Source organism: Hipposideros armiger, unplaced genomic scaffold (genome assembly GCF_001890085.2).
Source record: "Hipposideros armiger isolate ML-2016 unplaced genomic scaffold, ASM189008v1 scaffold_18, whole genome shotgun sequence".
Lineage (NCBI taxonomy): Eukaryota > Metazoa > Chordata > Mammalia > Chiroptera > Hipposideridae > Hipposideros > Hipposideros armiger.
The window spans coordinates 1,935,059-1,961,994 of record NW_017731368.1 but is presented as its reverse complement, the minus strand read 5'-3'; the positions used below and the strand labels follow the sequence as shown (position 1 = coordinate 1,961,994).

General features: G+C 59.4%; 1 protein-coding gene across 6 annotated transcripts; it reads right to left on the bottom strand.

Annotated features, from left to right (window-relative positions):
* Window positions 1–104: 104 nt before the first annotated feature.
* CELSR3 (cadherin EGF LAG seven-pass G-type receptor 3) lies at window positions 105–25,998 on the bottom strand. Of its 6 annotated transcripts, none has more exons than XM_019632156.1 (37): window positions 21,912–25,655; window positions 19,766–20,416; window positions 19,191–19,416; window positions 18,780–18,895; window positions 18,329–18,417; window positions 18,065–18,222; window positions 17,472–17,635; window positions 17,107–17,232; window positions 16,847–17,016; window positions 16,152–16,337; window positions 15,508–15,624; window positions 14,955–15,126; window positions 14,675–14,816; window positions 14,455–14,575; window positions 13,993–14,176; window positions 13,578–13,679; window positions 13,346–13,360; window positions 12,088–12,182; window positions 11,657–11,866; window positions 11,223–11,418; window positions 10,798–10,953; window positions 10,273–10,447; window positions 9,508–9,675; window positions 9,159–9,285; window positions 8,868–9,074; window positions 8,465–8,639; window positions 8,139–8,251; window positions 7,616–7,695; window positions 7,001–7,124; window positions 6,579–6,695; window positions 6,328–6,476; window positions 5,974–6,089; window positions 5,541–5,699; window positions 4,823–5,023; window positions 3,836–4,054; window positions 3,169–3,293; window positions 105–1,819 (listed from the first exon to the last, which is right to left on the bottom strand). In XM_019632156.1, the coding sequence occupies exons 1-37, from the start codon at window positions 25,651–25,653 to the stop codon at window positions 1,805–1,807; spliced, it is 9,408 nt and encodes a 3,135-aa protein (XP_019487701.1). In that variant the 5' UTR covers window positions 25,654–25,655; the 3' UTR covers window positions 105–1,804. The 6 variants fall into 6 exon arrangements, with proteins under 6 accessions (XP_019487701.1, XP_019487706.1, XP_019487677.1 ...); XM_019632161.1 differs by adding an exon at window positions 25,812–25,998 and having other exon boundaries at window positions 106–1,819; window positions 3,169–4,054; window positions 21,912–25,178; XM_019632132.1 differs by having other exon boundaries at window positions 106–1,819; window positions 3,169–4,054.
* Window positions 25,999–26,936: the final 938 nt, after the last annotated feature.

Below are 26,936 nucleotides of genomic sequence, written 5' to 3'. Positions count from 1 at the left end.
TGGGGAGGGTGATGGAGAGACTGCTCAGATTTCTCCCAAAGGTCAGCTTGACTTGAATCATTCATAGCCACCCTCTGACCCCACCAAACAGAAAGAGGCAATAACCATTTTCTATAGAAGTTTATTCCCAAAACAGAGCGCGGCTTCACGGAACAATTTACACAGACAGGAAAGGGGACCACGGGGCTGGAGGGGCAACCCCCAGAGAGGGGCATCTACAGAACCTAGGACATAGCAAGGACAACCCTCTCTCCCCACAGTGGACCCCTCAACCTTTCAAGGGTTGGGGTCATTCTGGGTAAGGAGAGCTGGGGTCCTGGCTGGTGGGATTTGGCACCAGTCAGTAACATGAAACTTTTAATCTCCTTGGAAACTGCCTCCCAAAAGTATGCGTAGGGGAGGGGGTGTCTGCACACCTCCTCCCCCCGTAAATCCTACACCACCACTGTTACCAGTGGTCAGAGGATGCCTTCTGGGTCTGCTGTTCAGCAGGGGACTCAGGGCTGACCTTTGGCCTGGGAGAGCTAGGGGTTAGAAACCCCTCCATATGACCGGGTCCAGGGTCCTCACAGGTGGGTCCTCCAAGCCCCTCTCCCACTGTCTCTACTTTTCACTTGTAAACAAAGGGGGGGAAAAACATTCTCAACTGTAAACAAAGTGTAAAAATTCAAAGTTTTAAGTTGTAAACAAAGTTTTAAAATGTTGTAAATCTTGAACTGTAAACAAAGTAACAATAAAAGTCCCCAGTTCTGGACATCAGACAAATAAAAGAGTTTTGTGAACAGGGTCTTAACAGTCTTTTTTCCCTTTAGAAGAGAATAAAGGAGAGGTGGAGCTGCGTCATTTCCTGCAGCCCAGGTGCCTAGGACCAGGGAGGTTCCTGTAAACTTGGGAGGCAGTGGCACCTACATTCTGCATCTTGTTTCTGCTCCCTGGCTCTCCCTCCTACCCCACCCTTCAGAATAAATTCTAGCCAGGGGCAGTGTCAGGGGATCGAATGGCACTACAGACAACTTTTGCTCACAGCAGGGGCTGGGGCTGAAAAAAGACCCCTGGGTCCACCCTCTGCAGGGAATGTCTGGTTAGAGGCCCAGCCTCTCCCCCGGGGAGAAAGGGAAGCCTTGCTCTGTAAACATGACATCTGCTGCTCCACCAGCACCCACAGCATCAGTCCTAGGTCATAAGGCAGTAAGTGGCAAGGACTCCGCATAATAAACATCCATGTCCATGGGGAGGGGCAGCATGAGTGAGCCCCTGTGAGGAGGTCAGAGGACCCCCCCTTTCCAAGACCACGCCCCAGTCCCAGAAGTTTGGCCCTTGGGGCATCCAAGAAAAAGCAAAGATCAATTCTGTACTTTGGGCCCTGACAATATTTAGATCAACCTGGAGGCAGAGGGCATTTGCCTGAATCTACCCCAGTAAGATGAGACAAAAGAGCAAATGGTTTGCCAGGGACCCAAAAGGGGCCAAACTCTGCACCTCCTTCCCTCTGTCCCCCTCCCTCTCCCAGCCCAGTCTCAGAACCCCGGGCGACAGAAAAGCTGAAAAATAACATAAGCATATCTCTCTGGTTACAAAGGTACAAAACGTATAAAAGTCCTCCCTTCAGTTCCCTCGCCCTGCATGCCTGTTCCACACGTGCTCACGCTCACAGACGAGCATGGAACCTCAGCACTGCAGCAACAGGGCGAGCTGGGGGCTGCCTTGGGATCAGCCCGACCCCTGGAGTCTCCTTCTGTTGGCCCAAATCCTCCATCACCCTCGGCTGTTCCTCAGCTGTCCGTCTGTCCCTCAGGAGTGACCCTCACTTCTGGGAACTCTGCAGAGTTGAGTGAGGACATCAAAGGCAGTTGCTGAGAGGAGACTGAGTCAGGTGGCTCTGGACTCCCCCCATCTCGCCTCACCTCCGCCCGCTTCCCCCCACCTCTCCCATCACCTTTGCCTCTCAGTCCCGAGCTCCCTTATGCTCATTCTGGACCCCCAGACCATCAGCAAGGCCCCTTGGCAGGCCACCTATGTCTTTTCTCTAAGCACTTAGCAAGCATCTACTATGTATAGACATCACATTAAGCACCCTAAGATTTTGTCTCAAAAATCTCCACATCTGAGTCTGTTACTACAGACATATTTTGCAAATGAGGAAATTGAGGCTCAGAGAGGTGAAGTGTGACTCCAGAGCCTGAACCTTTGCTCAGTGCCCCCCAGCTTCTCCTTGCCCTCCCCCCAAGAGCCAGACACCAAGGTTAGGCTGCAAGAGGATCCAGGTGCTTGGTGCTCACAGCTCCCGCTCATCCTCACCCCTACCATCTTTCCAGAGCTCTGGGCACCAGGCCCCCAAATCCTTTGCCCCTCTCCTTCCTTTCTCTTCCCTCAACTCTGCTCAGATTCTGCTGGTCTCCTGCCCCACTCCCAGGGTCCCCCTCCCCCCAAAGATTTCTCACTCTACAGACCTCCACAGAGCCTGACCTAGCTATTCCTCCCCCTTGAAACTAAACTCTTCTTTTGGCCTCCAAGATCTGGCAATTCCTGGTTCCTCCCCGCTCCCTCTCTGACTCCTGTGTAACCAGCTGCTTCCTGGGAATGTCTGTCATCCCCTACCCCACAGATGCCTGACAGGCACCTGAGATGCACCAGGTCCCAACTCAATTCCTGTGTGCCCAATGCCAGTGCCCACAGGCGGGAGGAACTTAATAGTGAATGAATGAATGAATGAATGAATGAATGGTCTACCATCAGAGTTAGGTCCTCAGACTGGAATATAAGGCACCCATATCCTGGCACTACTTCCGACCCCTCCTTATCCTATACTTACCCCCTAAACACAGCCTCCTGCCCCTCTCCTTCCTGTCCCTCTTGCTTGGTTCCTGCCCTCCCCCCCTCCACTAGCTTAAGTCCTTTTGGAAGGTACCCACCTTTCCTCCTTAGCCCAGGAAGTACAGGAGAGGGTGGCTGGGCCCAATCATACAGGCAGCAAGTCCATCTTAATCACAGTCCTACTTCCTACCAGATTTATGCCCTCGGCCTATAGCCCTCTTACTGTGCTGAGCCTGGGGGAGCCCACACTGTCTGCCAACCCACACCCCATTCTGTGGCAGAACACAGAGCAGAGTGCACAGGAGGCTGCCCTAAGCTGATGAGGGTGTGAACAGGTGGCTGGACTCTGCTTACTCTGAGTCGGGCGACAGCTCCGAGATGCTGTGGGACGTGGCAGAGCGTGGTGTTGAGGGGCCAAGTGCAGAGGCTGTGGCAGAAGGCGTGGCAGTGGTGTGAGGGCCCGAAGGCGTGCTTGAGGACTGCACAGAGGAGAGAGCCGAGGAATTGAAGGAGGCAAGGATAGAGGAGAGAATGTCCAGCTGCTCTGTGGAGGGGCCATGGCTAGGACCACTGGCTGGGTCCTCCCGAACTCTGAGCAGCTGCGGGGATGGCCCAAGGCCTTCTCGAGAGGGATGCCGGCTAGGCACGTGGTCCAGCCGCTCCCCTGAGTTCGATCTCCTGGACAGAGAGTCCAGGGGCCGGGATGGCAAGAGGGGGTCCCTTGAGAGTTGCTGCTGGGGAGACAGGGGCAGAGGTGGGGGCTGAAGGTCAAGGTCCCGGACACTGTGGGGTGGAGGGAGTGTGCTTAACCACTCGCAGGGTGCCCCTAGGTCCAGTGCATCTCGTGACCTAAAGCGGCCGGCCAAGTTGCCAGGGTAGTCCCTGGGTGGCTGCCTCCGTGGTAGGGTGCTGCCCCGATCCCTGGGCTCCAGGCGGCCTGGCACAGCATCCAGGTGTTCCTGGGAACCTGGCCGACTTAGGGGACGCAGAATAGGGGCAGGGGCCTCCTCCAGTTGCTCACGGCTCAGTTGTCGCCGGAGAAGCAGGTCCAGCTGTTCACGGGAGGAGTAGCGGCTAGCTGGCTGCGAAAGGCTGCCTGTGCCCCCTCCAGCATAGATGCGACCATAGGAGGCAGCTGGCACAGCACGGTGACCCAAAGTGGCTGCACGGCACCAGGACAACTCAGGGGCGCCTCGGGTCTGTGGCACCAGTGGGCATTGCAATCGATTCTTCAGGATGCCTGTGAGGGAGCAAATGGGGACAGGGTATATACAGGGCGGGCAGGAACTCCCTGGGTCTAGGAGCCCAGCAGCCCTGGTATCCCTGTGACACAGGACTGGGGGCAGAAACCCCTTGAGAGGGACAGAGGCAGCTCCTGGAAATTCCAGAGAGGCAACAGGATGGGACACTAATCACCTAGGTCGGGACAGGGCAGTCCCCATGTACATGGGTAGGGGCAAACCTCCCCCTGAGGTCGGAGGAGGGGCAGCCCCAGGTTCTGGTGATATAACTATGGTCAAAGGGCAGGAATTCACTGGAATGGGGCAGGGGCAGTCCCCGGGGTCCCTGTGAAACAGGAGTGAGGGCTGAAACCCCTTGAGTTGGGGCAGGTGCAACCTCTTGGGGTTCCTGTAAAGCAAAGTAGGGGGCAGAAACCCTCCGGGTTAGAGCAGGAGTTCTGAGATCTGGGGCACAGCGGCTCCTAGGGTCCCCACAAAGCAGACTGGGATTGGGGGAGGGGGAGGAATCCCCTGGGTTGGGGCAGGAGTTGTCCCTGGGGTTTCTGTGATGCACACCAGGGAATGGGGCTGGCAATTCCAGACCACAGCAGGATGGGGCAGTCCCCGGGGACCATGAAGGGTAGAAGAGCAGAAACCCCCCAGATCCAAGCAACAGGAGCTCTCAGGATCCCTGTGAAGCAATTTGGGATTGGGAGGATGAAATCCCTGAGTCAGCGCATGGTGGTCCCTGGGGTCCCTAAAGTATAGGCCAAGGTCAGGGATCACACCTTTCCGCTGGCGTTGGGCCCGGCCCAGGGAGGTTTCGTCTCCACTGGTCAGGGCCAGGTCCGGCTGATTGTTGTTGGCTGCATCCTTGCTGGTGTCCAGTCCCAGGCGCCTTTCGGAGCCCCAGGTCTGCAGAGCACAGGGAGCAGCCTCACATTCCCCCAGGGCTGGCCAGTAGGACAGGAGGTCGTTGCCATCCACATCTGTGGAGCCAGAGCAGGTCACAGGAGCCTCTGGGTTGACCCCAGTGACTCATGACCTCTGTGATCCAGATCTGGTGAGCTCTGACCCAAACAACTCCTGAAACCCTGGCTGTTCTCACTGAGCATAGATGGGAACAGATTAATGGAACCATCCAAGGAGGGGTTTCTGATAACCCACACTCTCGACTGGAGGTGGACAGAGACTGGGGGTGGGCGAACCTGATAACTGAGAGTGGAACCCCAACTCTCAGGGAGGCCCAGGGGCTGGAGGGGTGACATGTCACCCTACAACATCCCTGACCTTGTGCTTCTGTTGCCCGGGCTGTTCCTGGGTCTCCAGCCAGCAGAACACTGCTGGGAGGCTGGATGGCAAAAAGGGTGTGGGGGCCCAGTAATGACCCAGGTTCCCAGTAGGTTGGTCCCAGGAATCTTCAGGGAATAGCAGGGTCCCTGGATCACACCCAAATGGAATATGGGGTGTCCTTTGGTCACCTATGGGGTCAGAGGGCCCCATCACCTTTGGGGTGGGTGAGGAGCCTCTCACTCTGGGCTGCCCGATGGAGTGGACGCTGGAAACGCCCCCGTGTCCGGCCATTGTCCTCGCTTTCTGAGGATGGGATGGACAGACTTCTCTCCTCCTCCAGGGACAGGTCACTGTCAGAGTCGGAGTCTGCGCCTGGAGGTGGGAAGGTCAGAAAAAGGGAGGCCTAGCAGTGGCTTGGGGAAATGAGCGACGTGGGGAGTCTTGAGGATGGCTACAGAGAGGGAGCTGGGGACCTGGGGAGAGCTTGGAGTTGGGGTAGGAACAGAAGGTGGTTGGGTACCTCCTGGGGCAGTGACCTAGGGGAAGCCCACCCCACTGCAGTCACCACTGCTCCCAATTTTGGGGAAGGAGAAAGGGGAATTGGGGGGAGAGCCTTTGCATCCCTCCTCCCTGACCCAGGCCCCACCTCCACCAGCATCTCGATGGAACATGGCCACGTCCAGGTCGGTGGGGCCAGTGTGAGCCTGGAGGCTATGGTCAGTGTGGTCAGCAGCCGAGCCATGTCGAACCAGGACATTGTCCCTGGAAATGCAGGAGCCCCCCACCCCATCAAAGAGGGATGTGATGGGGTGCTTCGGAGGCTCGGGTTTCTGTGTGTGCATGTGGAATGGCTCTGAAGCCATCCCAGGAGCGAGGCAGGAGGCATCTGGGGCAGAGGCAGCAGCAGATAGCCGAGATGGGGCCTGGTAATGCCCACCCCTGGTAAAGTGGGGCTGGTCTGAGCTGTGTGTCCCCAACACGAGGAGGCCCCTCTGCTCACCTGAGGCAGCCACGGCCCCGCTGGCTGTCTTGGTCCTGGGTCCGGCCAGAGCGGGCACTGCTCACTGAGGAGACGGTGGAGGCACCCAGAGTGATGCGGATGAGGCCACTCTCCTCAAAGAGTGCTGTGTTGTTGTAAGCCCCAGGCCCCTGAGGGAAGGGGGTGCCAGAGTGTAAGCCAGCCCTGGAGAAGCCTCACACCCTGGCCTCCTGGCCCCACCCCCCGACTTCCCAGCCCTGAGAGCCCCTCACCGTCCCAGGTGCTGGTCTGGCCTCCTCGGGTACTGCCTTCTTGCCCAGGCAGACTGGTGTCCAGGCAGCCCGGGCATCTGCATTCAGGACACAAAAGAGCAGCAGCACCGCCAGGCCCTGCAGGTCAGCAAGGGTCAGTGAGGGATCAGAAATGAGTCAGAGAAGGTCAGAGCAGTGTCCCCAGGGGGTCAGCAACGCAGTGAGAGGTCAGAGTGGCACGAGTGGCTGGAGTCAGTAAAGGTCAGTGTGGCCGGCAAGCGGCCAGGAGCCTCAGTGTTGGTGAAGGTCAGTCTGGTATCAGCACCCAGCCTGGTGTCAGGCATCCAGCAGGAGTAAGCCCCAGGCCAAAGCCCTGCCCAGGGTTGGACCCCCGCTGCTGAAGCCCCATCTGATCCAGGGAGAGGGAGGGATGCCAGCGTTACCTGGAGCCCACAAAGTCCGGCGTGGAGGTAGTGGAAGGCCAGGATGCTGTGGTTGACCGCCAGGAGGCCAAAGAGCCAGGAGGCACTGACCAGTAGAAGGAGCAGAAAGGAGCTACGAAGGGTCCTACCGTGGGAACATGGAAGGACACAGGAGGACATGCAAGCGTCACACGGGGCTCATGCAGGGGACACAGGAGGATGCGCGGGATCACGTAGGGGACATGGAAGGAAAGGGATTTACATAGGAACATGGAGGGCACTAGGGGAGATGAGAGGTCACAGAAAGAACCAGGTACTCAGAGAGCCATGAGGGGACATGGGGAAAACACAGGAAGGGTGGGCACGTGAGAAAACATGGACGATAGGTGGGGACACATGGGCAGGGGGGCAAAGTGAGCCACCTAGGCCATGGGAGAGTGGGAGATGGCAGGGAGGAAACACACGTGGGGCCAGAGTATGGCGAGGGCACCAGAGAGGAACCGCAGGCCACAGCAAGTATGACTTCCTCCCACTACCCAGAATCTGGAGCCCAGCCTGCACCAGAGATGCTCTGGGAACCCCAGAGCCACCCAGGAGGGGTGAGAAGCTCCCACATTCCCCATCCAGCCAACTCACAGCACAGGGTTCTTCTTGGCCTCCCTCTGCCCAGAAGAGCAGGACGTGCGGGCAGCAAGGAGAAACATGGTCCCGTTCATCTGGATCCAAGGCCAGACATGTGGAGTGGGGCAGGGCAGAGAGAGAAAGAGATGGTGAGAGACAGAGAATAAGACTCATAGAGAGTGAGGCAGAGCCAGAAACACACACACACACACACACACACACACACACACACACACACACACACGGGATCAGGAACAGAGACATAGGAGCTTAGAATCACAGAAAAAGTCAGAAAGGAAACCAGGGAGGGAGTGAAAGGTGGAGGGACAGACAGAGAGATGCAGGGAGGCAGAGGCAGGGAGAGGCAGCCATCTCTGACCCCATGTGTCCATCTTCAGCCAGTTGAGTGGGGAACAGAAGTAGAGGCTGAGCCCAGGAAGCCTGCGGATTGCCACCTGGCACCCCTCAGCTGCCAGCACCACACCTGCTGCAGGGCCCCCTTCTGCCTCTAAGGTGGTATCGAGTGCAGGGCACTCACCACGATGACAAGGACCACAGGGCCTGCGAAGCTCCAGATGAGGGGTTCGTGGACTGAGATCCAGCAGAAGTCGGGGTTCCCGTAGCCCTCTGGATCCAGGCCAACAGCAAGGCCTGGCGGGGGAGAAGGGGTAGGACGGAAGGGGTGTGTTCTAGAGCTGCTGAGCTCTCAGTATTGAGATGCTGAGGCTGAGAGCAGGCCCCTCCCGGAGCAGAGGGCATGGGGGACTGAGGCTGGGGTCATGATCAGGGGGGCAGGGGCCAGGCCATGTGATGGATGGAGGTCAGGGGTCACAGCCTGGATGGGCCAGTGAGCAGGGCCCTCACCCAGCAGCACAGCAGGGACACCCCAGCCGAGGGCATGGTAGAAGCGCATGGCGCCACGGTCCACGTTGCGGGGCTCGACCTGCATGCGGTAGAGGTGCAGCCCCTGCACGAGGAGCCAGGCGAAGGTGCCGAGGAAGAAGTAGTGCAGGAGGATGGCGACCGCGGTGCATAGCAGCTGAAGGCAGAGCAGGGGGCGTCAGGACCTCTCCTGCCTCGCCCAACTCAGAACCCCACCCCAGGCATATGCTCCCCACCTCTGACACCTAAACCACAGCACCTTACCCCAGTGTCCTGCCCCGAACCCTGGCCCCAGCTGGAGTGTCCCTGACCTCTGACCCTGAGCTCTGACACCTGGGCCAGGAGAGGTTATCAGGACGCAGGTCCCCTGACCCTGACCCTGTACCTGGTTTTGGGTCCTGTGGATCCCCAGCAGAAAGAGCAGCTCTGCCACCCCCAAGGCGGCCGCCACATTGGCATGGATCCCACGCATGTTGGACTTGAGGCTGCGCAGGCTCAGCAGGATGGCCGCAGTCAGCAGCAGGGCGGCCACAGACAGGGCCACGACCACGTGGGTGAACACAGCCAGCAGCTCCAGGTCACCCTCTAGCCGCTGTAGGGACAGGATGGTGGCTGGTGTTGGGCACCGCTGCCCTTTGACCCTCCCACTTCCTCAGGACCCTGAACACAGCCCCACCTCACGGGGGGAGGCGTCCATGAGGACCCCGAAGGTCCCTGTCCGGCTGCAGCGACACCGTGCGTGGGACCCATTCCTGTGCACCAGCTCGCAGTCCCGTGCTGTCCACATGCCATGCTGGTCCGCCCTGCAGCCACAGGGCAGTTAGACCTACCATCTGCTCTGAGGAGGGCCCCATCGCCAGGCAGGGGTTTGTGAGAGGTGGTGGCAAGGGCTGAGGGTATCTGAGTCGGGGAGCAGCATTCCTCACGGGCCTGGGTGCACAGGGTGTTTGTGGGGGCCTAAGGGCAGGCTGGGCCTCCCAGGGGCTAACAGGGGGACTAAGGGTTTCCAGAGTGGAGGTCCTCACGGGCCAGGTGGGTCCCACTGCACGCAGATCGCCTTGCTCCGATTCGCCGTCTGCAGCAGGCGGAATTCGAGGCTGATCGGGGACTCCAGGACACCCCTTAGGAAGTTGCGTCCATGGAACACAGCCACGCTGACCACCGGGGAGTTCATAACAGGGTTCTGGGGGAGCCTGAGGAGACACCCCACCTGGGCTTGGACACTGCAGACCTCCATAACCTCCAACTGCCTACTTCACTGTCTTCATGCCGCTTGCCACGGCCAAGCCAGTCTAGGATGTTCCTGAGTGGGTGTTATTTCTGAGAGCCCCTTCAGCCTCTGCTGGGCTGCTTTAAGACCAGGGGTCTATGGCCTACCTGGGGTGTCATGGTTCTGCAGGAATGGCAGGTTCTCTCCAGCCAAGGGGTTTCAGACCCATTGCCCAGACTGGGAGCCTAAGGCCGAGGAGCTCCACATTACTTGCTTCAAACTGCCCTCCCTGCCACCCCCATCTGACTGACCTCCATCAGCCAGTTTGCCTGTCTGTGCCTGGCTCCTACATGTGACTGCCCCAGCATGGCTCCGTGCCTGTCTGCCACTCTGCACAACTCCACAGAACACATTTGACGTGGAAGCCGGCCAGTGTGGACAAGGCTCCTTGGGGCTGTGCATAGGAGCATCTGTGTGTCTGTGAACCTGCTTATTTGCCCATTAAAAAGGGGGTGCTAGGCTGGATAGAAGCTTGCAGGAACTTAGGGTGAGGGGCCTGGGAGTAACTCCACCCGTGTACCTGGCGCCGCGACGCTCAGCCTGGAACTGGGCAGGGAGCAGCCCTCCCAAAGTGCGGTAAACGAGGAGGATGATGATGGAGATCCCAGGCTCAGGCTCGGGCTCCGGGGGTGCTGGTGGGGGAGTCACACTGGAGGTGGTGGAGTTTTCCATACTGCTGCTGCTTGTGGGCAGAACTGCCAAGGGAGGGATCTACTGTCAGTGACCTCCAAGCCCGAGCACCCACAAACCCAGCTTTGAACCCAAGCCTGCAGGTCCGGGACTGGGGGATAGGGCGAGGGGGGGCCCACAAAGGGAACATGGGCTCCCAGGACTAGATCCTGAATATCAGGCCTGGGAGAGGTCATCTGTGGCGAGAGTGGTGTGACCAGGTGGGGGTGGAGTGTTGACGTGGGAAGAGTCTCTTACAGGGGGTCTGACATGGGGGAGGTCTGGTAAGCAGAGAAACGCAGGAGGGCGACATGATATATGGCTTGGTGGGGCTAGGAAACAGGACCTTGCCCAGAGGTCACCCAAGGGCTCTTACCTTCAGGTGGGGACGGCCGTGGGGACTGGGAAGGCAGCAGCACATGGGTGTGAAGATCCCAGGCATCCTGGCCTCGGAAGAGGTTGCTGTGGTAACGAGGGTAGCGACGGGTCCCCCGGGTCAGACTGGGGTGCTCCATGCGGTCAATGCTGAGCACTGGCCAGGAGGAAGAGGGGTGAGACCATCAAGGATCTCCTCCCAGTGCTGAGGGTCCCACTGCCTCCTACCTCATCCTGTACGCGAGTCCCACACCCCATAGCCTCCTTGCTACCAGCACAGAGCCTGTCCCTGCAAAGCGCTGAGGGTGGCAACCCAGTCTCCTGCCACTAAGGTTGATATTGATAGCCTCTAGCCCCTCAGATGTCCAGGTCCTTGCCCGTTCACAGCCCCCTGCCCCACTCCACCCCACTCCACCCGCCACGTACTGATGTTGGGTGTCACCAGCCCCACGGGATTCAGGTATGTGAGTTCCATATTCCTTGCAAGTGTGGCTGCATACTCCTCAAGACGCTGCACCAGTCCTGCGCTGCCAGGGGAGGCCCCGGGGACCCGTTGCCCCAGTGCTGCCCACAAGTCCCCGGTCTCTGGAGCAAGCAGTGCAGAGCCGGCCCACAGCAGATTCTGGGAGGAGGGAGGGGAAAGTGGGCTCAGCTGGGTGAGGACATGTGAAGGGACAGGGCAGGCCTGAGGGGTCTGGTCAGGTGCTCAGAGGGGCCCAGCCGGCAAGGGGGTGGGTCTAGAGGACGAGGGAAGGAGAGCCCAGAGCCTTCACTTCCCTGGGACCAGGAGGGGCCTGAATGGGGGACCCAGGGCTTGGAGTCCAGGGCTAGGGGGTCAGGAGCACAGGGTACAGCCCCACCTCATTGAAGTGGGCATCCTGTGTGGCTGTCAGCCCAAAGCCCTGCTGGTGGCTCTCAAAGGCCAACAAGTGGGCCAGGAGGCGGGCAGTGACTCGGACATCTTGGCTAAAGTAGTGGTCAGTGTGGCCGGTCACCTCCCGCAGCCTCTGAGCCAGCTTCTTGGCCTCCACGGTATCCAATGCTGTCTTGTTCAGCTCTAGGCCATCCAGCTGCCAGGACAAAGATGCGGGTGGTCACTGTGGTCCCTTAGGCCTTTCTCAAAAGCCTCACAGGAAGGGTTAGGCCAGGTTAAAGGGCAACCAGGAAAAGCCCAGGTCAAGGGCTGGGGCATGGCGTCTGGGGCCTACCACAGGCCTGGGGAAGTTGAGGCCAGGGCTGGGGCCGGGGCCAGGCAGGTCTTGAGTGCAGGGCATGGTCTGGGCAGTCTCACCAGCAGATTGAGTTCTCGAAAGGCAGGGGAAGTACAGTTGAAGAGGTCGGGCTCCAGCCAACCCTGGTCCTCATCGCAGAGCCGCACAGCAGCACCTGGAGCAGGCAAGCCCTGGTCAGGCCTGGGGGCCTGGACACCTTCACTGAGAAGGTGACCACAGCACCTTCTCCCATCCCAGGAGGAGCGCTGAGGCAGAGACCAGGGTACCAGGGATCTGCGGTTAGACTCCTGGATGGAGCAGCCCAGCCCCCAGCCCAGGCAGGCCCTAGCTGCTTGTCAGTCAATTCCTGAAGGGTCTGCAGACCACACCAACTATAAAGGTGAGCACAAGGTGGGGCCTGTGCACATACCCACTCACGCGCATGTGCATGTGCGTGCGCACACACGCCAGGGGCGGTTCACAGATATGTGGCCCAGGGCAAGTGCACACACACTCACACACACCAATGCTCACATCTGCATCCACATAGGTGTGTGGACCAGGACAAACACACAGACACAATGCTCTCTCATACACACACACACACACACACACACACACACACACACACACACGTGCTGGCATACACCAGGTTCTCCAGGAGTATTTTGTGACCAAAGTGTGGGAGTGAAAGTTATCACACAAGTTTTAACTGCCCCAGTGATGACTTTTCTGCCATCGCTCTATTGACTGTGGGATTCGGGTGGGGTTTGCGTAAGAATTGACCTGGGCCATAAAGGAGCCTGTAGCCATTAGCAAGAGGGACCCTACCTTAAACACAGAGCTCCCTCCCCTCAAGACAGACTCACAGACACATGTGCAGGCACAGAAAGACACACACACGAACATGCATACAGACAATCTCTGTCCAGCCACTGCAGGGGACCTCAGGCAACGGGGAGGGCTTGGCGGGGACCTCAGGCAGTGGGGAGGAGTCTGTAGGGTTCTCAAATGGTGTGTGTGGGGTCTTTCTTGACCTCAGACAGTAGGGAGAGACCTGCAGGAACCTCAGGAACTGACGAGGTATCTGCAAGGACCTTAGGAAGTGGGGAGGAATCTTCAGGGTCCTCAGACAGTGGGGAGGGGGTCTCTGAGGACCCTGGGGTTGGTCCTCAGACAGCAGGAAGGGGTGTCCAGGGACTTCAAGCAGTTGGGAGTAGCTTTTAGAGACCTCAGGCAGTGGGGAGGGGTCTGCAGGGACCAGGCAGCAGGAGGGATTTGCAAAAGCTCTGGCAAGTGGGAGCGGGCAGCGCACCTGAGCAAACACGTACCCCTTACCTGCACCCCGCAATCCTGCCCAGAAGCCAAGAGAAACAGACGGAGGCTCAGTGAGGTGTGTGGAGGGACCCAGAGCCCTTAGGAAGTAGTGAGGGGCCCACATGGACCCCAACCCCACTCCCATCTCATGGCAGAAACAAGGCCACCCAACTCAGGAAAGAAGGTGGCTCCAGCAGTCAAAGGACAAGCCCACCCCCACCCTCAGCGATGTGCCTGCCCCCCAGATACTCACCCAGGGCCCCCCGAGGACAGGGTACTGAGGCCAAGACACCAAACTTGGTCTGAGGCCACCACACGCCAGATCTCAGGGACTTGGGGCAGGCATCATAGAGCACTAGGGAAAAACAAGGCACTCAGCCAAATGGCCAGGGACTGGGGCAAGTGACGGTCACATCTACTGTCCCTCCACCACCCAACCCAGGCCCACTGCCCACCACTCCCCTGCTGGCCTCACGGGAGATGGCCTGTCAGGTTCTATGACAGGTCATCAAAGTACTTGGGGCAAATGTGGGGATTCCCTGGGTGTCAGTATCCCCTCAGAGAGGCCTCCCAGAGTTCCTACCCAAAGAGATAAGAATGCCATGATGCTCTGTGGCAGGCAGCATGCCAGTGCTAGCCTTTTATGTGTGGAGCTGGGTGGAGCTCACCTTGGCAGCCACTGGCTGTCACCTCTGCAAAAGGACTATCACAGCTGTTGCACTGGCGGCCAAGGGCTCCTGGGCGACAGGAACACTGCCCGCTGTGGGGGGCACATGAACGCGAGGTGGAGCCCACTGGGTAGCAGTCACACGGGAGGCATGAGTCGCTGCCCCGCGGTCGGTAGTGGAACTCCTGTTTGAGAACGGGTCAGGAGCCTGAAGTGAGAGGTCAGAGCTTGGGGAATGAGAGGACTCAAGAGAACGATGCTCACAGGCCAGGAGGAAGACTGGGCCTCAAGTGAAACTTAAGGGAGGGGTTAGATGTCAAGGACGAGAAATGGCAGTTAGGTCACAGGACGTGGGCAAGAGGTCAAGGCCTGAGTCAGGGGACAGGGGTCAGTAAGCCAGATGAGAATCGCAAATCATGGCTAGGGAAGAGTTAAAAGGTCAGGGGTCAGGGGCCAGGCGCACCTTGCAGTGACACTGCCCATTTGTCTTGTTGCAGTTGGGGTCAAAGCCCTTATGAACATCACAGTTGCAGGGGCCACAGGTTGGGCTCCCCCACCAGCCCCGCGGGCACTGCTGGTCCATCCTGCGGGTGGACAGGCAGGTGAGGTGCCTCCACGGTATCTCAGTGACCCTCCCTACTCCCCACCACATCTTCCCATCATCTTAGCCCCCAGTTCCTTACCTGTGCTCACAGTGGTGCCCAAAATAGCCACCTGCACAGTCACAGGTATAGCCATGGGGAGCTTCTGGGAGATGCCGGCATGACCCCTGGTTCTGACAGGGGTTCAAGAGGCAGGCGTCCACGCAGCCTGGGCCATAGTAACCTGCAGGTTGTCAGAGCTCAGGAGAGAGCAGGCACCTGTCCTTCTCAGTCCCCTCCTCCTCTAGGCTTTCCAAGTGCCCGGGTCTTCACCCTGAGCCCCAGGTTTCCACCCAGATCACACCAGCCCCCTTGGCCCCACCTGGCCAGCATTTGCAGGAAAAGGTCTGCCAGAGGTCTCGGCAGTCAGCATGGGGTGGGCAGGGCCCAGATGCACAGGCGTTGGTCATGACACAGCCAGGTTCCACGTTCACTCGCTGGCTGGGGGGGAGCAGGGCCGGGGACCCCAAAGGCGTAGAGCCGAGCCATACCCCCTATGGACACAGCCAGCCAGGGGTGAGACCCATGTCAAAGCACCTTGGCCCCAAGCCCTGCAGAGCCAGCCACCTGGTCTGGTGACTCCTGACATGCAGACTCCCAAAAAACACCAGACCCTGACCCCAATATTCCCAATTCAGTCCCCCCATGGGAGCCCTAATTGTGCTGTCCTTCACACATAACCTCTAAGGACCCATTATAATCTGAGCTAGACTCTCATCTTCAACAGCACAGAAAGGCTTGACCCGTCTCTGATGGGTCCCCACTCCACGCCACTCCCCCATCCCTCATGGGAATGCAGCTTTTTCAGGTCCCACAGCCCCCGGATCTCTGACAACTCACAATGCCCCATATCATCTTCCCATGCCGATCCCCACCTGAATACAGCCAACCAGGCCCCGAGGAACCTCCTCTTCACTGCTGAGGGGCAGGCCTCCCACATGGAGTCGCTTTACTTTCAGGCCTTGCAGTTCACTCCCCACCGCCATGGTGTCCTGGGGGAGAGGGATAGTCAGCACTGGGGGGGTGGGGGTGGGGGCTGATGGAACCCTGCCCTGCCCAGAGTCAGTCCTGGCCTTGTCTTAGCCCTGCATGACCATGCTATGTCCCTCTGTACCAAGGGAATGGTCTGGGAGTGAGCTGCTCCAGAATACGGAGGACCTGCGGGAGCACGGGGGATGGATGACAGGAAGATTCCAGTCAGGACCTGGGCTCAGACAGGCCCTGAAATCCCATGATTCTGAGCCAGGGAGATCAGGGCAGAGACCAGAAGGGGTTTCCAGAAGTTAAGCAAAGTCCTGGCTGCAAAGGTACCTCAAGACCAGGCTAGAAATCTGGGTAGCCTCCCTGACATGAGGAGGGCTTGGCAATGGACCAGCCTGGCTGGCAGGGTATAAGGAGGTGGGAGACTATCAGACTATGGGCAGGGGAGGGGGTTGAGAGGGGCTGGACTAGAGGTGGGATCAGATGAGGTGGTCTGATTGGAAGACAAAATGGACTACCCCAGGGTCAGAGGTCAGACCTGGAAAAGGCTAAAGTCCACTGAGACCATGAGCACATGGTGGCCCCGCCGGCCACCTGGCTCCTCTTGCAACTCCAGCCGCAGATCGTGCCACCGGCCGTCATTGACAGTCACCTGGTCCAGGAGGAGGTGGGCAGCACGGCCAGAGCCCCTGGTTACCGTCACAGACAGCAACCCCCGATCCAGCTGTGGGTAGAGAGGCACAGTCCTGGGGTCAGAGCCCCAAGTTAGGCTGGAGCCGAGAGGGTCAGGAGGTGAGATCAGGGGCTCAGAGGTCAAGAATATCAGAAGTCAGAATAGCAGGAGCAAGGCTCTATCTGGCACATAGGGCACTGTGCCAGGGACACCATGTCGCTGAGAGTGAGGTCAGAGGGTAGAGGTTAGGCCCAGAGGTCGTGGGTCGGTCCATCTAGCACAAGAGAGTTATGTGGCGCCCTGCACAGCATGGTGGGAAAGCGGCTCAAGGGCCAGGGTCCAGCGCAAGGTCAGTTACGGCAGGTACACCTGACAGAGAAATATTGGGTTGTCGGGAAAGTCATGACGTATTTTTTCTATGTTTTTCGTTGCAAAAATGCTTCATGACTTTTCCGACAGCCCAATATGTTGTGTGACCGGGCCTGAACCCACAGTAATGTTGCCAGGGGCATTATCGATTGAGACCTGGGGTCTAGGGAGGGGCAGGAGGACAGACACACCTGACAGAGAAGCGTGTTGTGTGTCCCAGCCTGCACTTGCATCAGGACCCCCTGCGTCGCCCGTGTCCGAAATGCCAGCCCCAGGTACCATGGCACAGACACAGCCATATCATTTCCAAAGTCCCATCTCAGTGTGCCGTTGCCACGGAAATGGTGGGGATGGGCCATGGCTGAGGGGATAAAAGGAGCAGGGTCACAGGCCCCACCTCAGGAACAGAATTCACCCTGCAGGTCCCTCCTGCCCCATACTGCCCACTCACTGAGCCGACAGTCTTTGCCACCAAAGCCCACGGGGCAGTCGCAGCTGAAGCCGCCCCAGCGCTCTGAGCAGAAGCCACTGTTCTTGCACGGGTTTGAGTCACAAAAGTGCAGCTTGGCCTGGCAGCCTGGGAGAGGAAGGCACATGGAGGATATGAGACATGGGGCAGGGCACAAGTGCTGGACAAAACATAGGGGCCCAAAGGGGACAAACGGGGCCATGATCTCAGTCCCATGTTCTCTCAGGGGCTCTAAAGGCTGGACTGTGACATGGTGCTTGCCATCAAAGGAGATGAGGCGTGAAGTCAGATTTGTAGTCACACCATGTAGTCATCCACCCCCTTCCTATGATGGGGACAGAGCCTACCTGCCATAGTGCCATTGTTTGCAACAAAGGCCGCCATGTCCATTCGGCGGCCATCAATGTGCAGGTCCCGCATGCAACCGATGAAATCCTTGTGGGACACAGGGAAGTTTTCGGGGAGGTTGGGGACACCCCCCAGGAGCAGAGGGCCCGTCAGGTCAAGGGACCTGGAGGACAGAGGTCCTGGTCATTGGTGGAACTGGGGCCAGGGTAGGATTGCTCCTGGGGGCCATAGGAAGGTAGGACTCAGAGGGTAAGGTGATTCAGGAGGGAGGGTAAGGCCAGGCTGGGGGAGCAGCTGGGGCTTTGCTTCAGTTGGAGATGCAAAGGAGAGCTCATGGTGGGCAGATGGTCTGGGGAAAGGTAGACGAGCTGGGGTTGAGAGATAGGACGAAGGAGTGAGGCATGTGGATGCCTGGGATAGGGGATGAAGTGAAGGTGTAGTGGGGTTTCAGGGTCCTAGTGGGGAGAGGAAAATCTGGTAGTTTGGGGAAGGATGGGGAGTTTGGTAGGCTGGAGTAACGAGTGGGGTATGTGAAGGAGTAGGGTGGGCTTTGGCAGGCAGAGGCCAGGGGATCAGGGGCTGGGGGCCTCACTTCTTGGAGCTTGTTTGGATGCCAGCAGCCGCACAGGAGTAGTTGCCAATCTCAGCACCAAACTGAAGAGCCACAGCCACGTCGCAGTCATCCACACTCAGCACAGCCACCTTGTCTTTGGAGGGGCCCTGAGCACCCCCCAGGGCATCTGTCCGGGGCTAGAGACCCATGCACACCAGTCAATGGGACTCCCAGGGTGACCCCTGAGAGCAGAACCTGGCATCCCAGGTACCCCCATACTCCCAGGCTAAGGATGGTGCCCACCTTGTTGTAGTATCTCAGGTGCACTGTGTGCCACTGCCCGTCACTCAGGCCCCCTGGAACTGTGGGGCTGACTACTGTGTTGGATTCACCTGTTGGGGGGATGCATATGGAGGGTTGTCTGGAGCTGCTAAATTGCCCCTCCCAGTCACGTAGGCACAGAAACGCCTAGGGTGACCCTGGATGTATCAGATCACTCCCCTCCCCCCACTGGTGACTGGACCAGAGTGCCTTTGGACAGATAAAAGCAGCACACTCTCCTTGGAGAGATGGACTTTCCCACAGGGAATGGCCATGGGGTTCAGGTCCTCACTGATGTCTGTTTGGCATGGAGATGAGTGTTCAGGTGCACAGCGAGGCAAACCTGAGAGGACCCGGGGCTTGCAACCGCCCCCATCTCACCCACACATGCACCCACTCACCCATGCACATCCCTGTGGCACATTCCACTCACCTGTGGAATACGTGAGCCGCACTTGCCCAGCCACGAGCTCCAGGGCCAGGAAGTCATGCTTCTCATTCAGGCGCCCATTGTAGAAGAGTAGCCCACTTGGCTGGACCGTTGCGAACCTGGGTGGGGTGGTCAGGGCGTGTCACAAGCTGGACACCTCCTCACACCCACCATTCCTACAACAAGAATTTCCAGGGGCACCCGCCCAGGCTGGGGGAAGAGAGAAGAGATGAAAGAGGGTGGGACTGGCGTGCGAGGCAAATGCAATGAAGTTCTGAGACCCCCGGGCAGGGCATCGGGGAGGGGGCGGTGTCCTGTGGGAGGTCAGGACGGGACAGTCAGGAGTCAGAGTCAGGGGCACGTAAGTAGTAGAGAGGGCGTGGAGGTGCGCAGAGATACGGGGCGGGCACCTACGAGAGGGACAGTGTGAGGTGGAAGCGCTGCCGCAGGCCGCGAAACATGACGAAGGAGCTGGGCGGGAAGGAGCGCGCGGCCACCTCGCAGCGCGGACCCTCGAAGGCGCCACCTGCTGGGCACTGGCAGCGGAAGCCGCCGTCCGGCCCATTGGCACATGTGCCCCCATTGCGGCAGACGCCAGGCACACAGCGTCCGGCCTCAGTGTCCAGCTCGCAGTCTTCTCCTAGGGTCAAACCGAGGTCAGCGGTTATCACAACCACACCAGCCCCTGCCCCGGCGGGCCCCGCCCCTCCCATGGTCCCGCCCAGACCACTACCACAGACCCACACGCCCAGCCCTGCCCACGGCCACGCCTCCTTCACAGCCTAGGCCCCACCTAAGGTCTTTAAATTCTTCGTGGCCCTAAGCAGTCTGTGGGCCAGGCTCTACGACTTCTGGTCTCACGGCGCCCAACCTAAACCCAGTTGGCTTGACTGATGCCCCATAGCTCACTTGCATCGTGGTTCCGCCCTCATGCTCTGCCTGAGGTTCCCCCAGCTCCTGCCAGGTTCCCAGCCCCTCCCCCTGCTCACCTGTGAAGCGCGGGCGGCAGACGCAGGTGTAGCCGCCCTCACGCCTTGCGCAGGCGCCGCCGTTGCGGCATGGGTTGGAGTAGCAGAGGTCCAGCTCGGTCTCGCAGAAGTCTCCGGTGAAGCCGGGTGGGCAGCGGCAGCGCAGGCCTGCGATGGGCTGGATGGGTCGGAAGAGCGTGGAGGCTGAGGCCAGGAACGGCGCAGACGAGTCAAAACGCAGCACCGACACGCACTTCATGTAGTTCTCACAGGGCTCCCGCAGGCACACGTTGTCGTCGAAGGGCAGCACATCCAGAAGTGAGCGGGCGGCAAGTGCAGCGCGGCGCACGTACAGCTGCTCCTGCAGCTCCTCGGAGCTGAACCAGGGACCCGCAGCGCCAGCCCCGGCCCCGCGTGGCGCCAGCGCTGAGAAGCTCACATTGAGCACGGTGCCCCCCACATCCGTGTCGTTCTGGATGTTGAAGATGAAGACATCCTCAGCAGGTGTGGCAAGTACCGCAGCCACGCCTTCCAAAAAGTGTCCCAGCAGTGGTGATAGAAAGCGCTCCTGCCACATGTTCTCCAAGCGCACGGTCAAGCTGTTGGCCAGCAACTCCTCCGTGATGATGACCACCCGCAGCACACACTGTGCGGTAACGCTGTGCAACCCATCTGTGAATGGGAGTAGAGGCAGTGGTCAGTCTGGGATCAGTAGCTGCCCTTTCTGGAACACAAGAGGGCTAGGACCAGTGACTGCCCAGTCCTCCAGCACCTAAGTCAGTAGTCTGACCCCGCCAGGACACAAGGGAGTCTGGGGCTTGTTACCACCAGCTCCTCCAGGGTCAAGGCATTAACAAGTTGCTGCTTCCTCTCCCCTCCCTCCAACACAAGGAGTTGCTTGAGCCGGGGATCGACCAGCCCTCCCCCGTGCCCCCCCCCACACACACACACAGTGCCCATGGGTCAGAAAGCCATTCCTCCAACACAACACAAGAAAGGCCCTAAGTGGTCAGTAACCCATCCTTCCCCATGCTATCATAGTCAGCAGGCCACCACCACTCAGGACAAAGAGGAACCAGGGCCACTGACCCCCCACCCCAGCATTGCAGAACCAGCAAAACATCCCCTCCAAAAAACCAAGAGGGTTCTAGATCAGGGATCACCCACCCCCTATCTCTGGTCAGCAAACTACTTTCCCATGGCATTGGAAGGGGCCCTGGCCCTGGGATCATTCAACTCCATTCCCTGGGTTGGTTGGCAACCTCCCTCTCTCCAGGAGGGTCTTGTACCCTGACTTCCCCCACCCTCAGCATTCTTGGATCAGCAAGCTGCCCATCACCCCAGACAAACCTGGATCCTGCAATCTTAGTGGCCACCCTCAGAAATGAGGATGAGGTGCTTATATGCCTTGTCCCCAGACCCTAGCACACATTGGGTCGTCAGTGAAGGTTGGTTGTTGAGTGAATTGAAGGCTAAACGGAGGCTGTGCTTCTTTGGCAATGCCAGGAATCCATGCTCCAGAATTGGGGAATGGACACCAGTAAAGCCTTTCTGCCAACCTCTGTAGCCTCCAGTAGGCAGGATTGCAGGAGCCTCTCCCACCTGCACCTTCCTATTAGGGAGAGCTTTGTGAAAGCGTGGGGTTGTGGAGGCAGGAAAGAGGCAGGTGGGCCTCTGGACATTTCCCCAAAGGGCAGGGCCTCGGTCAGTCTCTTGGATAGTAGCCAGGTCAATGTGGGCCCACTCTCTGCCTAAAGCTGCCAGAGTAAGCTGCTGTTCCTGACCACTAAACTATTGGCTTCCCTCTCCTGCACAGATTGGGTGAGGGTCAGACTGGACCCAAAGTAACCCATCATCTGAACAGAGGTGTGGTGTGGGCTGACTGGCCTATGCTGGCTTTCCCTGCAACCTCCAGAGAATTACCCCAGGATTACCTCCAGCCTTTCAGAGAAAGGGGGGCTATTAGACACATCATACAGTCTTTATGGGGTCTGCTAGATGCCCTAGAATGTTTGGGGTTCTGCAGAGACTTCTGAAGAATATCAGCAGGGACTAGACTATGTGAACCTAACCTAAGGGATTCTTGGAAGGCTTGGTTTACAGTGCTCTGTGGGAGCCCCTGAGGCCCTGACAGGTTGAGGTCACTTGCCTGCCCCCCACCCCTCACCTGTGACAGTCACCAACATGGAGGCCACGAGTGGGCGGTTGTTGTCCAGCTTGCGGCTGAGTCGAAGCTCCCCGCTTGTCTGGTTGACCACCAAAAGCTGCAGCTCATTGCCCCGCTCAAAGGAGTAGAAGAGGTGGTCAGAGACATCGGGGTCATGAGCTGGGATGCGCCCAATGATGCCCGAGGGGAAGGTGTCTGAGTGGTTGGATACATAGTTGTTGAAGAGGATCTGGAAGTTGTTGAGCACAGGGCTATTGTCGTTCTGGTCAACCAGGCAGATGTGCACAGTGGCGCGACTGACCAGAGGGGCAGACGTGGCCTGCACCACAATCACATATTCCTGGTGAGCCTCGTAGTCCAGGTCGATGAGTGCTGTCAACTCTCCAGAGAAGATGTCCATTTGGAACAGCTCAGGGATGTTCCCCTCCACAATCTGGTACATTATATGAGCATTGGGGCCTTCGTCAGGGTCCACTGCGGTGATCTGGGCCACCACGGAACCCACAATGCTGTTCTCCTTCACTCGTACCTCAAACTCCTCAGCTGGGAAGACAGGTGCATTGTCATTCACATCCTGCACTGTCACCTGGATGCTGACTGGAGTCCGCAGTGGGGGCACACCTCGGTCCACGGCATAGGCAGTAAGTTCATATACTGGCACAGCCTCCCGATCCAGCCGCCTCACTGTGCGGACAATGCCAGAGGTGGGCTCAATGGTAAAATCTCCATCCCCATCTTCTCCATTCTGGAAAGTGTACTGGACCCGGCCATTGGCATGAGCATCCCGGTCAGTGGCTGAGATCTGCAGGACGCTGGTGAAAGGTGGGGCATCCTCAGAGACCAACCCCGTGTAGTGGGAGGCCACAAACTGCGGAGCGTTATCATTCACATCATTGACCATCACCTCCACGTAAGTGGTGTCTGCCTTCTGCGGGATACCATTGTCTCGAGCTGTGATAGCCAGCGTGTAGGTTACCTGATCCTCATAGTCCAGTGGGGCCTGCAGTGTAATGGCCCCTGAGTCTGCATCAATGCGGAACTGGGGCAGGTTGTCCTCCAGTAGATAAGTGATACGAGCGTTCTCACCCACATCATCGTCAGAGGCACTGATGACCACCACGGTGCTGCCCACTGGCCGATCCTCATTCACACTCACGGAGTAGTGGGCGCTTTGGAAGACAGGCCGGTGAGTGTTGGCATCTGTGATGTTGATGTGCACATAGCAGTGATCGTGAAGGGCACGGTCAGATGCAGTTAGCACCAGCTTGAAGTAGCGTTCCTGCTTGTAGTCCAGTGGCAGAGCTAGTGTCACCAGACCTACACCACCCTGGGTGCTGATGGCAAAACGATTCCGAGTGTTGCCGCCTGTGATCTGGTAGCTGATGGCACTGTTGGCATCACGGTCTACAGCGGTCACGCTGACCACACTGGTGCCCACAGCGGCATCCTCATTCAGCCGTAGGTGGTACTCCTTCATGGTGAACTCAGGCCGATTGTCATTAACATCCAGCACAGTCACTGTGACACTGGCTGACGCTGAGAGTGGCGGTAAGCCATGGTCTCGGGCTTCCACACCAAAGAAGTAATGCTCCACAGACTCACGATCCAGGGGACCGCTCACAGAGACCCAGCCAGTGGCGCTGTTTATCACAAAGGGTGTATCAGGTGCCACACCAGTAAGGGAGTACTCCAGCCTGGCGTTCTCCCCATGGTCTGCATCCACTGCCTGAATGTGGATGACTGAGTGGCCCAGGGGTGCGTTTTCCAGGACAGAGACCTGGAAGGGCGTGCTGACAAAGATAGGCGTATGGTCGTTAATGTCCACCACCTGGATGCTGGCCAGGCCGGTGTTGTTGGACAGTGGGGGCCGGCCTGCATCCTGCGCCCGGATGCGCAAGGCATACTCTCGTTCTGCCTCAAAGTCCAGAGGTGCCACCACCTGGATCTCTCCCGTGAGGCTGTCGATGGCAAAGTGGCCGCGGCTATTGCCGCTGATGATGTTGTAGTGCACCAACCCATTGGCGTCCTTGTCCTGGTCGGTGGCCGTGACGCGTAGCACCACCGTATGGGGGCGCACATCCTCGCGCACCTGCGCCACGTAACGCTTCTCGCTGAACTGAGGCGCGTTGTCGTTCTCATCTAGCACAGTTATGTGCACACGCACGGTGGCAGAGCGCGGCCCGGGCTCTTGGCCCTGGTCGCTGGCCTCCACCACCAGCTCGTAGCTTTCCATGTGCTCGCGGTCCACGCGACCGCTGGTGCTGATGAGGCCTGAGCGCGGATCAATCTCGAAGGCGGCGGCAGCTGCAGCACGCGCAGCTGGCGGCCCCACGAAGCGGTAACGCAGGTTGGCATTGGGGGGCGCGTCGCCGTCTGTGGCACGCAACTGTAGGATGGGGTAGCCCTCCTCCACGTTCTCACGAAGCGTCTCCCGGTATTGCACCTGCTCAAACACCGGCGCGTGGTCGTTGCGGTCGGCCACTGTAACAGCCACCATGGTGGTGGCCGAGAGGCGCGGCGAGCCGTGGTCCTGCGCCGTGACGCGCAGGTAGTGGCGCTCTATGTTCTCGCGGTCCAGAGCCGCCTCTGTTCGGATGAGGCCGCTCTGCGGGTCGATGCTGAACAGCTCCAGAGAGCGACTGTTCATGAGCGCAGCCAGCGTGTATACTAGGCGCCCAGCCTCGCCCGCGTCCGGGTCCTGCGCCACCACACGTAACACCGCCGTGCCGGCCGCCTCGTTCTCGGGCACTAGCGCCTGGTAGTTGTACTGCGGAAACTGAGGGTGGCGGTTCGCTGCGCGACGGGGGCGGACCCGGCTCGCTGTGGGTACTCTCCTGGTTTCTGACCCGACCGGGAACCCCGGGGGGCGCGGCCCAGCGAGCAGCGGGAGGAAGCGGCGGCGGAAGAGACGGCGGGAGCGCATGCGCTTGGGCGTCGGCTCGGGAGCTGTCCGATAATCGCGCGGTGCTGAACCAGATGCGGGAGCTGTCCTCGCCGTGCGCGGTGCTGAATCCAGCCCGGGGCCAGATCCCGCAGCTCCGGGAGGACAGTCCGCCCGGGGAACTGTCCTCTCGGCTCGGGATGTCGTGGTTCTCTCACTCTGACCCCTGTACCCGAGCGTCCACAATTCCCCGCAGCAGCGTGTTGTTCCCACTTGTTTTGGGGAGCCTCTCTCAGCATTCTTCTGGGAGGACACCGGCTTGAAACCACGGGGCCGAACCAGAAGGTCCGAAGGGAAGGGCGAGCTGTTCTCTGGGCCCTGGACCCCTGGGGACAGAGCCCCTGGTGACGAACTATCTCTTCGTAAGGGGCCTGTCCGCCTGCAAGAGGAGACCTCTGGGCGCCAGCATAACAGAGACCCTGGGCCTTGTCCTCTGTCTCGCCCGCGGCGGCCTAATGCCTGGACCCCGTATTCCGCCCCCAGCCCTGCGTCTGGCTGCTCAGGGGACCTTCGACCACTCTGGGCGCTTTGCCTTCCCCCTGGGAGCCCCTCGAAGATAGGCTCCCTGACTTCCAGGCCAGGCTCTCCATCCTCCCGGGCCCCGGGTGGCTCGGGACAAAGAGCTAAGGCTTCGCCGCCGATCCGCGCCCCTGGCCCTGTAGCGGCAGCTACCCCCGGGTCCCAGCCTTGGCCCGCGCCGCCCCCCAGCTCCTCCTGGCTGAGAGGGAACAAAGAGAGAAGGAGCAGGAGTAGCGGGGTCGTCGGCCCCCTGAGACCCCACCGCGGCGGCTGTCTCGCCATCACCCCCCGCCTCCCCACACGGCCTCCACCGCCCCCCGCCCCGGTCCGGGCCTTGGGCCCGCCCCACCGCTCGGGCCCTGTCCCAGGCCCCTGCCGCCGCCCCGGTCCCCTTCCTCTCGGCCTATAGCTCCGCGCCACCGCCGCCGCCCTCTGGGCACCATCTATTCCGCGGCCAGAGCCTCTTTGGCGTGCGGTCCCGGCTTTTGCCTCCCCCACCACAGCATCCCTGACGCTGCTGCTGCCTCCCGTCGCTCCAACATGGCTCCCGGCCGCTGCGATGGTTCGTTCCACCTCCGCCCGAAGCTCCAAATCCGGTGGTACAGCCCTTCGCGCATGGCAGCTCTGACTACCGAAGCTGTTACCGCCATCTTTATTGAGGGCAAAGCATAAGCGCTGCCCACGGTGCTGAACAGGGCGCAGAGGTTCGCGGCTTCTGGATCCACCCTCCCTGTTCGCGGCCACCGACCTCACCCGCCTCTCTCCTTCTAGGGCGCTGTCCCAGCGCCCACGCTTTCTTCTGTTTGAGGGTCTCTTGTACCCCTTGCTGAGCACTAGTTCCGAATCCTGTCCCGGATTTTGGTCTGAAAATTTGGTGCACAGTGAGTATACTCATGACTGCTGAGCGGGGTGTGGGACGCTGGGGGTAGAGAGGGTGATGATTAGATGGGTACCTGGGGCGCCAGCAGCCCGAACAATAGCTTTAACTATTCGTTCGGTGAGTTTTAGCTCATGAAATATGTTGCGACCGTTTCCTACTTTGGAGCAGCCCTGCGGAGCAGGGACGGGAGGTGACCCGCCCGAGGTGGAAGTAGAGGCCAAACTCTTCCCTGCCATGATGGCCCCCAGCAGCCTCCCCGGGCTGGGGGCTCCTCCACTGGAAGCTAACCTCCCCCGCCCCGGTCGCGTGTCTCGAGTGCTTCGGGATGCCACGTGGAGTCCGGCGTTGCCACACTGCTGCGGGCTGGGCTCCTCGGATCCGCCCCTCGCCCCCTACGACCGCGTCCCTTAACCCCTTGAAGGGACTAACGGAAGCTCATTCTTCCTACCGCGGTTCCATTCAGTTCTCCCCACGCTGTGCAACTCTTGGCACAAGTCGGTCCCGGCTGGCCAATGGGCAGACACGGCTGAATAGACGTCACAGAATACGACAGGGGGCTGTGGTTGAACGCAAATTATTCCAATCGGAAAGTCACGGTCTCTATTGGCACAATGGGAGGCCCCGCCCCGACGGCGGACTCATTGTCTCGGGGGAAGGGGCTCCGCGGGTTCCAGGATAGCCCAGA

What these genes read in the sequence shown, in the direction of transcription:
- CELSR3 (XM_019632132.1), bottom strand. Translation starts at nt 25,653, where the DNA reads ATGGCGAGACAGCCGCCGCGGTGGGGTCTCAGGGGGCCGACGACCCCG. An exon ending in CATGTTGGTGACTGTCACAG is followed by an intron (nt 20,417 to 21,911) that starts GTGAGGGGTGGG and finishes TCCCATTCACAG; the next exon opens with ATGGGTTGCACAGCGTTACC. An exon ending in ACGGCCGTCCCCACCTGAAG is followed by an intron (nt 10,448 to 10,797) that starts GTAAGAGCCCTT and finishes CTCCCTTGGCAG; the next exon opens with TTCTGCCCACAAGCAGCAGC.